Here is a 19,066-nt window from a genome sequence, read left to right on the forward strand (position 1 = left end):
AACAGAATTTACAAGTGCATCAGGAAGTTTGTAAGCAACTGTGGCAACAAAAAAAATGCAAGGGACGATTTTGATTCAGCGCCTACATATCAATTATATCCTGATACCTTCACAAAATGTATCAGATTTTTGCGATGGTTTCACGATGTAATTTCGTGAGATTGAGCTGACTATACATCTTGGGACGAGGGCGGTCGCATCTCCTCCACTCTCCCTTATCTCTGTTCTCTGCCTTTAACCTTCAAGTCTCTACTTCACCAGACTGTGAATTCCTCAAATTATATTGGATTCTGGATCGATTGGACTACTATTGGACTAACCATGGAATTGATCAGCTGGTCTCTGAACGCTATTGACACCATTTTTTCTACAAGAAGGTCAGGACCGGGGGATCCTACCTGCCCAGATGGAACGTATCCTGCGGGCTGTGTTCTCGACTCCTGGAGTTCCTGGCATGTGGCATGCTTGGCGCCTTTCTCCGCTGAGGACGTCGAGGATTTATTCATTTTTGGTCTTGTTGTAGCAGAGCTGGTACTTTCTGGCTTATGTGCTGCCCTGATCTACCGGAAAATTGGCAAGATGGCGGCATCAAGAACCATGGCCCCTCGCTTGTCCATCATGATTAACAAGGCTGGCAAGGCAGTGCATTCTCAGACTGCGATGACTCTTGAACTCAGACGCAAATTGGATGACATCTTGGAGAGATGCGTGCCTTGCAGTTAAAGCTGAAAATTTTAGAGGCCGGTGAATATTCTTAATTCATAATTGGGAATATTCTTAATTCGTAATTGGGATTTGGTTGTGCAAGTGGAACTGTTAAAAAGTGTTTTTTACTGCTCAAACCATAACATTACAGGCTTATCTAGCCTGAAGGTCAAATTGCCCGACTGTTTTTCCTCCAGAGGGATTTTTTTTTTCAGCCTGGGGAACATTGGCTGTTTCTTATCTCATCTCACAAAGACAAACTGCTTTTCACAGGACTGAAGCATGCTCCATTCCCTCCCCCCACCCCCTCCTTCCCCCATCAACACCCCCCCACTTTCTGGTGCCTGCTAAATGTCACTCCTTCCCCCTTCGGCGGGGGCGGTGCAGTTTTAGCTGCAGCCCCCGTCACTCCCCCCCAAGCTGACGGCGGCGCATCTCAGGGTTGCTGCGTGACCTTCACTCCCTTCAATAAAGATCAATAAAGTATATCTAATCTAATCTATCTAATCTAACTACCAAACAATAATGTCCTCATCCGATCCACAACTGACAAAGTTTTCTCATATCGCTTATTCATAATAAGCAGGTGCGTCCGCTACAGCCCCTATCAGTCGGCAGTTTCAATGCATCATGTCAATGGGTGTCGCCAATTCTCTGTATGCCTGTGCTGAACCGTAACATCTGTACTGCGATGGTTCAGTATGACTGCATGCACGGTTCCATGCCTAGTCTTGCTGTGTAGGGATGATGATGGAACACAAAAACCCCCAGACAGTACATCAGGTAGTCTGTCACTGAGTGACAAAAGAACACACATTTGTGTCAATGTGATGTTAAACTCAGTCTTTAAAGGGGAACTCTAGGATTTTTCCAAACTGGGCCCTATTTTAAATGTTTAATGTGGTTTAAGACACCACTCAGGACATAAACGATATTTTGTTCCATGTTCATTTAGAATGTAAACACAGGCAATGGCTAAACTGCTATAAAATGTAAGTCTATGGGACAAGCTACAAGCTAAAACACTTTGAATTCTTCTGCTTACAACAAGAACATATTCCTCACCGACACTCAACTTGTACGGATTCGGCACATACGTAGCAGCATCTCCAAACAGGATGACTGAAGCAAGTTGCTAAAGTTCCTGACATTTACTGAGGTAAACATGCACACATATACATCCGGAGGGATCCTGTCCATGCTCCCAACCCCATTCCCACCTATTCATTAGCCAGGTCTACTTTGAGGTTTTAGCTTGTCCCTTCGGCAACCATTCCATGGGCATTTAGCCTGTGATGGTGTTGGCGTTCTAACTCGATGCTGAACAGATTATCATCATTGCTCTGGTGCACTGATATTTAGATGATGAACTCAGAAGTTGCATGGAAGTCAGAGACAGTACTTCGGGAGTGACGAACTGGGGAAAGTCTGCTGGGGTACTAGAGAGGAGACTTAGACTGTTTGTCAAACCTCAGAATCAGGAGGAGCCATGTGGGCTCTGTCCTGGTGGTGGAACGGTGGATCAGCTCTTTACGCTTGCAAGCTTATTAGACGGGGCTTGGGAGCATGACCAACCAGTCTATATGTGTTTTATAGACTAAGAAAATGTGTATGACCAAATCCCCTGAGGTGTCCTGTGTGTGTGTGTGTGTGTGTGGGGGGGGGGGGGGGGGGGGGGGGGTATTGGAACTATTGCATTGGGAGATCCAGTCTCTATGCAACCAAAGTATGAGCTGTGTTCTCATTGCTGGTGGATGTTGGACTTTGCCAGGGTTGCCCCGTGTTACCAATCCTGTTCATGGACAGGATCGTTTTGACCGTTGGGGTTTTTACGTAATTATTGTATGGTTTTGCCTTACAATATAAAGCGCCTTGGGGCAACTGTTTGTTGTGATTTGGCGCTATATAAATAAAATTGATTGATTGATTGATTGATTGAGGATTTCAAGGTGCAGTCAGAGACTGGAGGGTTTCCAGTTTGGTGATCTCTGCTTGTTGTGGATCATTTACTTTGAATTCTATTTCATTACAGACAGTATGAACCCAAGACGTTTCATGTTTTGTGTGGTCAATAGTGCTGATGGACACAGTTTAGGGCTTGTAATGAGTTTGGACCTGCGTTGGACCATCACACAGTGAAAAAGATTATTGCGGTCAGAAATATCTGTGTCCCTGATTTTATCTTTTCTAAATGGATGCCATGTGCTCCAAATCAAAGATGAAAATGACCATCCAGATTCTTATCAGCAACAAGTCCAAAAGCTGGGGTCTGTTATGGTCCAGGGTTGTGTCAGTGCCCTCAGCAAAGGTCATTTACGTTTCTGTGATGCAGCATTAATGCAGAAAAGCACATGGAGGTTATAGAGCGACATGTGCCCTCTTTAAGATGGCGTCTTTCCAGGGACGGCCCTGTGTTTTTCAACAAGACAACACAAAACCACAGTCTGCACGTTACAAAGACATGGCTGCAGAAGAAGAGGGCACAGGGACAGAATGTGTGGAAAATTTAGAAAAAAAAAAAATGCAACGGCAATGAGCCCGTACTGCTGCACACCATAAGATGTGTTCAGAACATGACAAAATAACACCCCAAATGCTCATTGCTTGTATCGTCTGCGCTAAAAAGAGTGGCAGCATGACCACGTGGTAAATACTTTAGTTCAAACTGTCTGCAGTGAAACAGAAAATGAAATAAAAATCAATACACTGCAGTCTCACCTCGAGCTCCAACACTCTCAGGACCTGTAATAAACTGCAGAAGAAAACTGTGCTCGTCTCAGACCAGGTTTTTGGTCTCAGACCAGGTTTTTGGTCACACAAAACCGATATTATCGGCCGATATAAGCCCTTTTCAAAGTACTTGCTATCGGCCGAAATTTTGCCAATAGAACGCCGATAATTTCTCATAAACAGAACAGTTACTGAAATAATGTTTGTGTCGGCAATGTAAAATGTCCTTGCACCGTTTGTCCAGTAGATGGAGCTCTGACTCCATTCAACTGAGAGCTGCTTACACCCCTGCTTAAATGTGTTCATCACTGGCCCCCGTAGTTCGCCGTCACACTGCACTGATCAGCTGACAAAAGCATACAAGTAAGTTTATAAGGATGTTGTTTGTAATAACTTTGCGATTACATTCACCCCACATTTCTCCCGTTTCAGTTCAACTCAGTTTGATTAACTTAATTTATGTAGTAATGTGTCAAATGTGCTTCACTGCGTCGGTCACGCTTTTTATTAAGCCCACGTTGTGTAGACCTTATTTCTAGCATGAAAAACTTTCATTTACTGCTAAGAGGTTGAAACATACAGATTAACTATCGGCTGATTTATCGGCTATTTATCGATTATCTGCATTTTTTTCATCCAAATATCGTTATCGGCATCGGCCTCAAAAAATCCATATCAGTCGGGCTCTACACAAAACTTTAAACTGGAAAATGATCAAATGTATCGGGTGATTCTTTAACTCCTCTCATCATGTGAAGCAGCACATGTCCGTTAATCTACATGTTAGTTGAAGAAAATGTGTGTTCAATATCCCAAAGTGCTAATTGCATCCAGGCATGAACATCACAGAAGCAAAACGCTGCAGTCGCACGTCACTCAGCTCCTAGTTTACCTCGTTTGGGGCGGCTTTACTTGGCAGATGACCGAACAAAGAAAAAAGTGACATAAAAAAATGCAGCATATTCTCCTGGTGATGAACGCCCAACCAAACAAGAAACATCTCATCCAAACGTGACGGCGTTCCGAGAGTCATGGAAGAACACTGAGATGATTTGGGGCAAATTGAAGGTGTGTTCTAAAAACGATGTGGCGGACGATACACATAAAAATCCCTTTAATCTTTGATCAGCAGCACCCACAGACCCGTCCCGGGCTTTGATCAGGTCGTACCCGGCGGGCAGGATTGCGTCCCGCTCAGTGTGTTCAAGCAGCACTCTGAGTAACTGATTCCAGGTCTGATGCTGTCGAAACCTGAGCGGCTCACACGGTGTGCGACCGTGTTCATCAAACAAAAAAACTACTCTGACGCCCAAAGGCAAAGCAGCATGTCGACCCTCTCCTTTAATTATCATCTACATTTTCATTTGATCCTCTTATTTCTTGGTTTTACTCTTTATTCAATCATGCAGATCAAAAACAAACAAAAACCCCTCGGTCTTGTGTGACAGGAGGGTTCCGTGTGTGACCACAGTTCGGCCGTCAGACGGATGTGACATTAAATAATGGAGAGCGTTGTAGATCGCGCCTGGTTGCAGTTTTTGTCACAATGAATTGAGCCTTCTGAGCTTTTGGAGCCTCTGGCGCGCAGCGTGTAATGACCTCACAGGATGTGAGGCGGCACAGACACGGTCACAGTGTGACGGCGGAGCACACAACACTTCACACCAAGCAAATGGGAAACAACTGAGGGATCGCTAATGCATCTTTTTGTGCACCAGCTCAGCCGCCATATTCAGTTTGTCAACACAAAGGAAGGAAAACAACATCTGCATGCTCTCTAAAGTGATGATTAAAAACAAACATCATTATGCCAACTGTACAATTAAAAAACCCTAGAATGAAACTGGAGGTGAGAAGTTTGTCCACAACAATAACAACAAAACAGATAGAGAAGATCAAAATGCTGTTGACTTGTTAGGAATGCTTCCATCCAGAACCAGAGCAGAGAGCTACGCTAAGCCGCGGAATGAAGTCACACTCAGTAGTGCTCATGTAAAGTTCATTGTGACGGGGCTTCTGCTGGTTCTACCTGAGCCCACCAGGGTGCCCAGGCGCTGACGTGTGCACACACGCGTGCACACACACACAAAACAAACATAAACATACACACAATAAATCCATTTGTCAGTCCTCAAAGACCTCCAGGAAGAGAGGCGGGAACAGCTCGGTGGGACACTCCACTTTCATGTGAAGGAAGCGGCTGGCGTGGCAGGCACCGATCATCCTCAGGTCCGTCACCTTCATTAGCAGCTTGGGCCAGAAGTGCGACACTTTGTGTTTGCGGGAGTTGATGTAATGTTCAAAAGCCAGCAAGAACTCCTCCTGGCAACGTTCAATTCGCTCCACGCTACTCAGACCCGGTCGATCTGGGGACAAAAACAAAGCAACCAAAACAATGTGATGGCAGTTTACCTCGAACAGATCCACACTCAGGACATTTCATTATCACAGCAATTCCTTTTTCATCTGAATGAAATACTAGCAGGAAGTATTAGCAGGAACATTCAGGATGCCCGAGAAGACCCCCAGTCACCACTGAAGACCCGGGAGTCTTATTCTCAGATTCACGAAACATGACAACAAGGAGCACAAAGACATGACACGCCTCACATGCCATATAATCTATGACACACACTCTGGACACGTTCTACAAAACACTAAAATGGACGAGCTATTAAAGATGCTGATTTCCCAGCATTCCACTCTGCCTGTGAACCCCCCCCCACTCCTTCACTGACACTGCTGCCTGCTCTCAACCTCACGTCTACGCACCTGTAGTCTCCGACAGAGGGAACATGTATCTGATCATCAGTCCCCACTGAGCTCGGAGCCAAGACACCAAACAGCAACTATGTGCTGCTGTTGACTAACTGCAAGTCTTTCCATCCTAGGAAGCTCTGACGAGACTTAGTGCCAAAGAGAAAGAGTTGTCATCTTCGCTCATGGTGTGTTCAAGTCTCACAACCATACAGTAAGACAGGAAGCACCAGGACCCTAAATCATCACCAAACACCTCTGTCCAGTTTCCTCGTGACTCTGTACGTTCTTCCAAGGCATCTCTCAAGTTTAAAGGCTGAGGGTCCAGACACATGAATGTCACTGCCGAGATCACTGACTGACTCAGCAAGTTTGACATTTTCAGTGCATACAGATACACCTCTGACAACTATGACAACTGCAAACCCAGACCCTCCTCAATAAGCTCCTCAGTTGATGCAATCAGGACAGCCATCGAGTCTGCAAAGATCACAGCATTATCCTCAAAGTCAAGGGCACCAAACCTTTCCTCTCTGACAAACACACCTGATGCCCTACCTGACACCCAGTGCCTATAAGCATCAGCGAGTGTAGCAGCCAGAACACACCCCTGACGCCAGGTTTCACTGGGGAGAAATCAGCTTCACACAGCACTCACAGTACATGTGCACAGGTTACCTACGGTATCCATCATCTCATTGGAGTTCTCACAAATTCTCAGAAGGTTCCAGCTCAGTCAACCAAATCAAACACAAAAATCAACACAGGCTTCGTGTAATACCCCACATCATTTTTTTGATCAGGATATGTCCTTCAATGCGCATATTAAACAAATATGTAGGACTGCTTTTTTGCATTTACGCAATATCTCTAAAATTAGAAAGGTCTTGTCTCAGAGTGATGCTGAAAAACTAATTCATGCATTTATTTCCTCTAGGCTAGACTATTGTAATTCAATATTATCAGGTTGTCCTAAACGTTCCCTAAAAAGCCTTCAGTTAATTCAAAATGCTGCAGCTAGAGTACTGACGGGGACTAGAAGGAGAGAGCATATCTCACCCATATTGGCCTCTCTTCATTGGCTTCCTGTTAATTCTAGAATAGAATTTAAAATTCTTCTTCTTACTTATAAGGTTTTGAATAATCAGGTCCCATCTTATCTTAGGGACCTCATAGTACCATATCACCCCAATAGAGCGCTTCGCTCTCAGACTGCAGGCTTACTTGTAGTTCCTAGGGTTTGTAAGAGTAGAATGGGAGGCAGAGCCTTCAGCTTTCAGGCTCCTCTCCTGTGGAACCAGCTCCCAATTCAGATCAGGGAGACAGACACCCTCTCTACTTTTAAGATTAGGCTTAAAACTTTCCTTTTTGCTAAAGCTTATAGTTAGGGCTGGATCAGGTGACCCTGAACCATCCCTTAGTTATGCTGCTATAGACTTAGACTGCTGGGGGGTTCCCATGATGCACTGAGTGTTTCTTTCTCTTTTTGCTCTGTATGCACCACTCTGCATTTAATCATTAGTGACTGATCTCTGCTCCCCTCCACAGCATGTCTTTTTCCTGGTTCTCTCCCTCAGCTCCAACCAGTCCCAGCAGAAGACTGCCCCACCCTGAGCCTGGTTCTGCTGGAGGTTTCTTCCTGTTAAAGGGAGTTTTTCCTTCCCACTGTCGCCAAGTGCTTGCTCACAGGGGGTCGTTTTGACCGTTGGGGTTTTTACGTAATTATTGTATGGCTTTTGCCTTACAATATAAAGCGCCTTGGGGCAACTGTTTGTTGTGATTTGGCGCTATATAAATAAAATTGATTTGATTTGATTTGACATCATGTCAGGGACACTTTTATTCTGAAGGCATATCCCGACCGCTACAGTCCCGACCGCTGCTGTTGAACTCCTTGACCTTTGTGTCGGGTTGTCCAATGTTTGGGCAAATGCACCAAAATCTACCAAAAAGGAGTAACCGCAACAGCTTCCCATTAGGCTAAAAAAGTGGATATCTGGGAAATCTGAGAATATCCATAAAACTTTCCTCTATGGTTGAAACTTTTAACGGGAAAAAACACATGAGCTCGATGACACGGCCAGACATCCATCCACATCTCAACTCGTGCCACAATGTCTGGTGGAAATTAATATCCGCTCCGTGACAGGACTCCATTTGGGAAAGCTCATTTACCAACTGTTATTCGAGAACATTGTAACCAGCTCGACAGAGAATATCGTTTTTCTGTCAGTGAAATCCTCATAGGACTCATTCTCAAAGGCAGAGGGGGAGCAACAAAGTCTCCCCCTCTGACTGACTGTTGTTGATGGTGATTCCAGGATGATTAAATCAACCTTGACTCCATGCAAACTCCAGTCCAGGAATGATCACTGGGACCACTGTATTTTAACCATAAAAACAGGAAGAGGGAGGCCAGGGATTCCTGGCAAACAGGCAATTATAAGTGAATCTAATTCCCAATGTGCCAACAGAGAGAAGGCACCGAAGCTGCCTGAGGTGAAGAGTATATTAAAACAGGAGGTTTTTTTATTTTATTTTATTTTTTGCATATGTCAACAACCAACAAGCCTTGACGGATCATGTAAAACATATATGTTGATCAGCAAAATATTTGTGACTGATAGTATGAATGACTTCATCATGACGTCACACAGAAGTCACATGATGATGTCATGCATGGTCAAAAACACCATAACAGACAGATGTGTGTTTTATATCACGGTGCGAAGAGCGTGCAGGATTATCAGCAGTGCCCAATGCTGTTCATTCCGGAACACAATTACAAACCTTTTCCACTTCATAAATGTGGTCTTTTATCATGCTGATGCACTTAGTGAGGTACGTTAATGCAAAAAATCTGATACATTATTTTATGACTAATTAATATATTCAATTCAAAGGCAGTGGAATTCAAATATAGGAATCTGCTTTGTGATGTCCTTTAACTTTTATCAACAGGTAGACAGACTACAGCAGATAAAAATCTGAACTTTATCAGCATTAAAAAAATACACATTCTCAGAACTGACCACCTTACAGAGTGTGTGGACACTGGGGACTTGACCACCTTACAGAGTGTATGTACAGTGGGGACTTGACCACCTTACAGAGTGTGTGGACAACGGGGACTTGACCACCTTACAGAGTGTGTGGATAGCGAGGACTTGACCACCTTACAGAGTGTGTGGACAGAGGGGACTTGACCACCTTACAGAGTGTATGGACAGCGGGGACTTGACCACCTAACAGAGTGTGGACAGCGGGGACTTGACCACCTTACAGAGTGTATGGACAGTGGGGACCTGACCACCTTACAGAGTGTATGAACAGCGGGGACTTGACCACCTTACAGAATGTATGGACAGCGGGGACTTGACCACCTAACAGAGTGTGGACAGCGGGGACTTGACCACCTCGCAAAGTGTGTGGACAGTGGGGACTTGACCACCTTGCAAAGTGTGTGGACAGTGGGGACTTGACCACCTCACAGAGTGTGTGGACAGCGGGGACTTGACCACCTTGCAAAGTGTGTGGACAGCGGGGACTTGACCACCTAACAGAGTTTATGTACAGCGGGGACTTGACCACCTAACAGAGTGTGTGGACAGCGGGGACTTCACCACCTTACAGAGTGTATGGACAGCGGGGACTTGACCACCTTACAGAGTGTATGAACAGCAGAGACGTGACCACCTTACAGAGTGTATGGATAGCGGGGACTTGACCACCTAACAGAGTGTGGACAGCGGGGACTTGACCACCTCGCAAAGTGTGTGGACAGTGGGGACTTGACCACCTTGCAAAGTGTGTGGACAGTGGGGACTTGACCACCTCACAGAGTGTGTGGACAGCGGGGACTTGACCACCTCACAGAGTGTGTGGACAGCGGGGACTTGACCACCTTGCAAAGTGTGTGGACAGCGGGGACTTGACCACCTAACAGAGTTTATGTACGGCGGGGACCTGACCACCTAACAGAGGGTATGGACAGTGGGGACTTGACCACCTTACAGAATGTGTGCACAGCGGGGACTTGACCACCTAACAGAGTGTGTGGACAGCGAGGACTTGACCACCTAAGAGAGTGGGCGGACAGCAGGGACTTGACCACCTTACAGAGTGTGTGGACAGAGAGGACTTGACCACCTTACAGAGTGTGTGGACAGTGGGGACTTGACCACCTAACAGAGTTTATGTACAGCGGGGACCTGACCACCTTACAGAGTGTGTGGACAGCGAGGACTTGACCACCTTACAGAGTGTATGGACAGCGGGGACTTGACCACCTAACAGAGTGTGTGGACAGCGGGGACTTGACCACCTTACAGAGTGTATGGACAGCGGGGACTTGACCACCTTACAGAGTGTATGGACAGTGGGGACTTGACCACCTAACAGAGTTTATGTACAGCGGGGACTTGACCACCTTACAGAGTGTATGGATAGCGTGGACTTGACCACCTAACAGAGTGTGGACAGCCGGGACTTGACCACCGTACAGAGTGTGTGGACAGCGTGGACTTGACCACCTTGCAAAGTGTGTGGACAGTGGGAATTGACCACCTTACAGAGTGTGTGGACAGCGGGGACTTGACCACCTTGCAAAGTGTGTGGACAGATGGGACGTGACTACCTCACAGAGTGTGTGGACAGCGGGGACTTGTCCACCTCACAGAGCGTGTGGACAGCAGGGACTTGACTACCTCACAGAGTGTATGGACAGCGGGGACTTGACCACCTTACAGAGTGTATGGACAGCGGGGACTTGACCACCTCACAGAGTGTGTGGACAGCGGGGACTTGACCACCTCACAGAGTGTATGGACAGCGGGGACTTGACCACCTTACAGAGTGTGTGCACAGCGGGGACTTGACCACCTTACAGAGTGTGTGCACAGCGGGGACTTGACCAATTCAATTCAATTTTATTTATATAGCACCAAATCACAACAAACAGTTGCCCCAAGGCGCTTTATATTGTAAGGCAAAAGCCATAAAACAATTACAGAAAAACCCCCAACGGTCAAAACGACCCCCTGTGAGCAAGCACTTGGCGACAGTGGGAAGGAAAAACTCCCTTTTAACAGGAAGAAACCTCCAGCAGAACCAGGCTCAGGGAGGGGCAGTCTTCTGCTGGGACTGGTTGGGGCTGAGGGAGAGAACCAGCAAAAAGACATGCTGTGGAAGAGAGCAGAGATCAATCACTAATGATTAAATGCAGAGTGGTGCATACAGAGCAAAAAGAGAAAGAAACACTCAGTGTTATAGGAACCCCCCAGCAGTCTAAGTCTATAGCAGCATAACTAAGGGATGGTTCAGGGTCACCTGATCCAGCCCTAACTATAAGCTTTCCCTTACCAAAAAGTAGTATATGCAAGTATGTTTCAAGTATACTTCTAGTTTACTTTTTATATACTTATCAGTACTATTTTTTGGTAAGGGTTAGCAAAAAGGAAAGTTTTAAGCCTAATCTTAAAAGTAGAGAGGGTGTCTGTATCCCTGATCTGTATTGGGAGCTGGTTCCACAGGAGAGGAGCCTGAAAGCTGAAGGCTCTGCCTCCCATTCTACTCTTACAAACACTAGGAACTACAAGTAAGCCTGCAGTCTGAGAGTGAAGCGCTCTATTGGGGTGATATGGTACTATGAGGATAAGATAAGATAAGATGGGACCTGATTATTCAAAACCTTATAAGTAAGAAGAAGAATTTTAAATTCTATTCTAGAATTAACAGGAAGCCAATGAAGAGAGGCCAATATGGGTGAGAGATGCTCTCTCCTTCTAGTCCCCGTCAGTACTCTAGCTGCAGCATTTTGAATTAACTGAAGGCTTTTTAGGGAACTTTTAGGACAACCTGATAATAATGAATTACAATAGTCCAGCCTAGAGGAAATAAATGCATGAATTAGTTTTTCAGCGTCACTCTGAGACAAGACCTTTCTAATTTTAGAGATATTGCGTAAATGCAAAAAAGCAGTCTTACATATTTGTTTAATATGTGCTTTGAATGACATATCCTGATCAAAAATGACTCCAAGATTTCTCACAGTATTACTAGAGGTCAGGGTAATGCCATCCAGAGTAAGGATCTGGTTAGACACCATGTTTCTAAGATTTGTGGGGCCAAGTACAATAACTTCAGTTTTATCTGAGTTTAAAAGCAGGAAATTAGAGGTCATCCATGTCTTTATGTCTGTAAGACAATCCTGCAGTTTAGCTAATTGGTGTGTGTCCTCTGGCTTCATGGATAGATAAAGCTGGGTATCATCTGCGTAACAATGAAAATTTAAGCAATGCCGTCTAATAATACTGCCTAAGGGAAGCATGTATAAAGTGAATAAAATTGGTCCTAGCACAGAACCTTGTGGAACTCCATAATTAACCTTAGTCTGTGAAGAAGATTCCCCATTTACATGAACAAATTGTAATCTATTAGACAAATATGATTCAAACCACCGCAGCGCAGTGCCTTTAATACCTATGGCATGCTCTAATCTCTGTAATAAAATTTTATGGTCAACAGTATCAAAAGCAGCACTGAGGTCTAACAGAACAAGCACAGAGATGAGTCCACTGTCTGAGGCCATAAGAAGATCATTTGTAACCTTCACTAATGCTGTTTCTGTACTATGATGAATTCTAAAACCTGACTGAAACTCTTCAAATAGACCATTCCTCTGCAGATGATCAGTTAGCTGTTTTACAACTACCCTTTCAAGAATTTTTGAGAGAAAAGGAAGGTTGGAGATTGGCCTATAATTAGCTAAGATAGCTGGGTCAAGTGATGGCTTTTTAAGTAATGGTTTAATTACTGCCACCTTAAAAGCCTGTGGTACATAGCCAACTAACAAAGATAGATTGATCATATTTAAGATCGAAGCATTAAATAATGGTAGGGCTTCCTTGAGCAGCCTGGTAGGAATGGGGTCTAATAAACATGTTGATGGTTTGGATGAAGTAACTAATGAAAATAACTCAGACAGAACAATCGGAGAGAAAGAGTCTAACCAAATACCGGCATCACTGAAAGCAGCCAAAGATAACGATACGTCTTTGGGATGGTTATGAGTAATTTTTTCTCTAATAGTTAAAATTTTATTAGCAAAGAAAGTCATGAAGTCATTACTAGTTAAAGTTAAAGGAATACTCGGCTCAATAGAGCTCTGACTCTTTGTCAGCCTGGCTACAGTGCTGAAAAGAAACCTGGGGTTGTTCTTATTTTCTTCAATTAGTGATGAGTAGTAAGATGTCCTAGCTTTATGGAGGGCTTTTTATAGAGCAACAGACTCTTTTTCCAGGCTAAGTGAAGATCTTCTAAATTAGTGAGACGCCATTTCCTCTCCAACTTACGGGTTATCTGCTTTAAGCTGCGAGTTTGTGAGTTATACCACGGAGTCAGGCACTTCTGATTTAAAGCTCTCTTTTTCAGAGGAGCTACAGCATCCAAAGTTGTCTTCAATGAGGATGTAAAACTATTGACGAGATACTCTATCTCACTTACAGAGTTTAGGTAGCTACTCTGCACTGTGTTGGTATATGGCATTAGAGAACATAAAGAAGGAATCATATCCTAACTATGTGTGGACAGTGGGGACTTGACCACCTAACAGAGTTTATGTACAGCGGGGACCTGACCACCTAACAGAGTGTGTGGACAGCGGGGACTTGACCACCTTACAGAGTGTATGGACAGCGGGGACTTGACCACCTTACAGAGTGTGTGGACAGCGGGGACTTGACCACCTTACAGAGTGTATGGACAGCGGGGACTTGACCACCTTACAGAGTGTATGGACAGTGGGGACTTGACCACCTAACAGAGTTTATGTACAGCGGGGACTTGACCACCTTACAGAATGTATGGACAGCGGGGACCTGACCACCTTACAGAGTGTATGGATAGCGGGGACTTGACCACCTAACAGAGTGTGGACAGCGGGGACTTGACCACCTCGCAAAGTGTGTGGACAGTGGGGACTTGACCACCTTATAGAGTGTATGGACAGCGGGGACTTGACCACCTTACAGAATGTATGGACAGCGGGGACTTGACCACCTAACAGAGTGTGGACAGCGGGGACTTGACCACCTCGCAAAGTGTGTGGACAGCGGGGACTTGACCACCTTACAGAGTGTATGGACAGCGGGGACTTGACCACCTTACAGAGTGTGTGGACAGTGGGGACTTGACCACCTAACAGAGTTTATGTACAGCGGGGACTTGACCACCTTACAGAGTGTATGGATAGCGGGGACTTGACTAACTCACAGAGTGTATGGACAGCGGGGACTTGACCACCTTACAGAGTGTGTGGACAGCGGGGACTTGACCACCTTACAGAGTGTATGGACAGCGGGGACTTGACCAATTCAATTCAATTCAATTCAATTTTATTTATATAGCGCCAAATCACAACAAACAGTTGCCCCAAGGAGCTTTATATTGTAAGGCAAGGCCATACAGTAATTACATAAAAACCCCAAAGGTCAAAACGACCCCCTGTGAGCAAGCACTTGGCGACAGTGGGAAGGAAAAACTCCCTTTTAACAGGAAGAAACCTCCAGTAGAACCAGGCTCAGGGAGGGGCAGTCTTCTGCTGGGACTGGTTGGGGCTGAGTGAGAGAACCAGGAAAAAGACATGTTGTGGAGGGGAGCAGAGATCAATCACTAATGATTAAATGCAGAGTGGTGCATACAGAGCAAAAGGAGAAAGAAACACTCAGTGCATCATGGGAACCCCCCAGCAGTCTACGTCTATAGCAGCATAACTAAGGGATGGTTCAGGGTCACCTGATCCAGCCCTAACTATAAGCTTTAGCAAAAAGGAAAGTTTTAAGCCTAATCTTAAAAGTAGAGAGGGTGTCTGTCTCCCTGATCCGAATTGGGAGCTGGTTCCACAGGAGAGGAGCCTGAAAGCTGAAGGCTCTGCCTCCCATTCTACTCTTACAAACCCTAGGAACTACAAGTAAGCCTGCAGTCTGAGAGTGAAGCGCTCTATTGGGATGATATGGTACTATGAGGTCCCTAAGATAAGAAGGGACCTGATTATTCAAAACCTTATAAGTAAGAAGAAGAATTTTAAATTCTATTCTAGAATTAACAGGAAGCCAATGAAGAGAGGCCAATATGGGTGAGATATGCTCTCTCCTTCTAGTCCCCGTCAGTACTCTAGCTGCAGCATTTTGAATTAACTGAAGGCTTTTCAGGGAACTTTTAGGACAACCTGATAATAATGAATTACAATAGTCCAGCCTAGAGGAAATAAATGCATGAATTAGTTTTTCAGCATCACGCTGAGACAAGACCTTTCTAGTTTTAGAGATATTGCGTAAATGCAAAAAAGCAGTCCTACATATTTGTTTAATATGCGCTTTGAATGACATATCCTGGGGTTGTTCTTATTTTCTTCAATTAGTGATGAGTAGTAAGATGTCCTAGCTTTACGGAGGGCTTTTTATAGAGCAACAGACTCTTTTTCCAGGCTAAGTGAAGATCTTCTAAATTAGTGAGACGCCATTTCCTCTCCAACTTACGGGTTATCTGCTTTAAGCTGCGAGTTTGTGAGTTATACCACGGAGTCAGGCACTTCTGATTTAAAGCTCTCTTTTTCAGAGGAGCTACAGCATCCAAAGTTGTCTTCAATGAGGATGTAAAACTATTGACGAGATACTCTATCTCACTTACAGAGTTTAGGTAGCTACTCTGCACTGTGTTGGTATATGGCATTAGAGAACATAAAGAAGGCAACATATCCTTAAACCTAGTTACAGCGCTTTCTGAAAGACTTCTAGTGTAATGAAACTTATTCCCCACTGCTGGGTAGTCCATCAGAGTAAATGTAAATGTTATTAAGAAATGATCAGACAGAAGGGAGTTTTCAGGGAATACTGTTAAGTCTTCAATTTCCATACCATAAGTCAGAACAAGATCTAAGATATGATTAAAGTGGTGGGTGGACTCATTTACATTTTGAGCAAAGCCAATAGAGTCTAATAATAGATTAAATGCAGTGTTGAGGCTGTCATTCTCATGATCTGTGTGGATGTTAAAATCGCCCACTATAATTATCTTATCTGAGCTAAGCACTAAGTCAGACAAAAGGTCTGAAAATTCACAGAGAAACTCACAGTAACGACCAGGTGGACGATAGATAATAACAAATAAAACTGTTTTTTGGGACTTCCAATTTGGATGGACAAGACTAAGAGTCAAGCTTTCAAATGAATTAAAGCTCTGTCTGGGTTTTTGATTAATTAATAAGCTGGAGTGGAAGATTGCTGCTAATCCTCCGCCTCGGCCCGTGCTACGAGCATTCTGACAGTTAGTGTGACTCGGGGGTGTTGACTCATTTAAACTAACATATTCATCCTGCTGTAACCAGGTTTCTGTAAGGCAGAATAAATCAATATGTTGATCAATTATTATATCATTTACCAACAGGGACTTAGAAGAGAGAGACCTAATGTTTAATAGACCACATTTAACTGTTTTAGTCTGTGGTGCAGTTGAAGGTGCTATATTATTTTTTCTTTTTGAATTTTTATGCTTAAATAGATTTTTGCTGGTTATTGGTGGTCTGGGAGCAGGCACCGTCTCTACGGGGATGGGGTAATGAGGGGATGGCAGGGGGAGAGAAGCTGCAGAGAGGTGTGTAAGACTACAACTCTGCTTCCTGGTCCCAACCCTGGATAGTCACGGTTTGGAGGATTTAAGCAAATTGGCCAGATTTCTAGAAATGAGAGCTGCTCCATCCAAAGTGGGATGGATGCCGTCTCTCCTAACAAGACCAGGTTTTCCCCAGAAGCTTTGCCAATTATCTATGAAGCCCACCTCATTTTTTGGACACCACTCAGACAGCCAGCAATTCAAGGAGAACATGCAGCTAAACATGTCACTCCCGGTCCGATTGGGGAGGGGCCCAGAGAAAACTACAGAGTCCGACATTGTTTTTGCAAAGTTACACACCGATTCAATGTTAATTTTAGTGACCTCCGATTGGCGTAACCGGGTGTCATTACTGCCGACGTGAATTACAATCTTACCAAATTTACGCTTAGCCTTAGCCAGCAGTTTCAAATTTCCTTCAATGTCGCCTGCTCTGGTCCCCGGAAGACAATTGACTATGGTTGCTGGTGTCGCTAACTTCACATTTCTCAAAACAGAGTCGCCAATAACCAGAGTTTGATCCTCGGCGGGTGTGTCGCTGAGTGGGGAAAAACGGTTAGAAATGTGAACGGGTTGACCACCTAACAGAGTTTATGTACAGCGGGGACTTGATCACCTAACAGAGTGTATGGACAGCGGGGACTTGACCACCATACAGAGTGTGTGGACAGCGGGGACTTGACCACCTTACAGAGTGTGTGGACAGCGTGGACTTGACCACCTCGCAAAGTGTGTGGACAGCCGGGACGTGACCACCTTGCAAAGTGTGTGGACAGTGGGGACTTGACCACCTTACAGACTGTGTGGACAGCGGGGACTTGACCACCTTGCAAAGTGTGTGGACAGCAGGGACATGACCACCTTGCAAAGTGTGTGGACAGCGGTGACTTGACCACCTTACAGAATGTGTGGACAGTGGGGACTTGATTACCTTACAGAGTGTGTGGATAGTGGGGGGACTTGACCACCTTACAGAATGTGTGGACAGCGGGGACTTGACCACCTTACAGAGTGTATGTACAGCGGGGACTTGACCACCTAACAGAGTGTATGTACAGCGGGGACTTGACCACCTAACAGAGTGCGTGGACAGCGAGGACTTGACCACCTTATAGAGTGTATGTACAGCGGGGACCTGACCACCTGACAGAGTGTGTAGACAGCGGGGACTTGACCACCTTACAGAGTGTGTGGACAGCGGGGACTTGTCCACCTAACAAAGTGTATGAACAGCGGGAACTTGACCACCTTACAGAGTGTATGGACAGCGGGGACTTGACCAACCTTACAGAGTGTATGGATAGCGGGGACTTGACCACCTTACAGAGTGTGTGGACAGCGGGGACTTGACCACCTCACAGAGTGTGTGGACAGCTGGGACTTGACCACCTTACAGAGTGTGTGGACAGCTGGGACTTGACTACCTCACAGAGTGTGTGGACAGCGGGGACTTGACCACCTTACAGAGTGTGTGGATAGCGGGGACTTGACCACCTTACAGAGTGTGTGGACAGCTGGGACTTGACCACCTCACAGAGTGTGTGGACAGCTGGGACTTGACTACCTCACAGAGTGTGTGGACAGCGGGGACTTGACCACCTCACAGAGTGTGTGGACAGCTGGGACTTGACTACCTCACAGAGTGTGTGGATAGCTGGGACTTGACTACCTCACAGAGTGTATGGACAGCGAGGACTTGACCACCTTACAGAGTGTGTGGACAGCGGGGACTTGACCACCTCACAGAGTGTGTGGACAGCTGGGACTTGACTACTTCAAAGAGTGTGTGGACAGCGGGGACTTGACCACCTTGCAAAGTGTGTGGACAGAGGGGACTTGACCACCTCACAGAGTGTGTGGACAGCGGGGACTTGACCACCTCACAGAGTGTGTGGACAGCTGGGACTTGACTACCTCACAAAGTGTGTGGACAGCGTGGACTTGACCACCTCACAGAGTGTGTGGACAGCTGGGACTTGACCACCTCACAGAGTGTGTGGATAGCTGGGACTTGACTACCTCACAGAGTGTGTGGACAGCGGGGACTTGACCACCTTGCAAAGTGTGTGGACAGCGGGGACTTGACCACCTTACATAGTGTGTAGACAGTGGGTCTTGACTACCTCACAAAGTGTGTGGACAGCGGGGACTTGACCACCTCACAGAGTGTGTGGAAAGCGGGGACTTGACCACCTCGCAAAGTGTG

The 19,066-nt window shown here is 45.5% G+C and overlaps 1 protein-coding gene across 1 annotated transcript in view; it reads right to left on the reverse strand.

Annotated features, from left to right (window-relative positions):
- Positions 1-4,756: 4,756 nt before the first annotated feature.
- thrb (thyroid hormone receptor beta) overlaps positions 4,757-19,066 on the reverse strand; it is a 35,921-nt gene continuing 21,611 nt past the window's right edge. Inside the window, exon 7 of the mRNA XM_034161372.1 lies at positions 4,757-5,801. Within this exon, the coding sequence (XP_034017263.1) occupies positions 5,560-5,801 (242 nt within the window). The 3' untranslated portion in view covers positions 4,757-5,559. The remainder of the gene's footprint in view (positions 5,802-19,066) is intronic.

Source organism: Thalassophryne amazonica, chromosome 20, assembly GCF_902500255.1.
Source record: "Thalassophryne amazonica chromosome 20, fThaAma1.1, whole genome shotgun sequence".
NCBI classification, from domain to species: Eukaryota; Metazoa; Chordata; class Actinopteri; order Batrachoidiformes; family Batrachoididae; genus Thalassophryne; species Thalassophryne amazonica.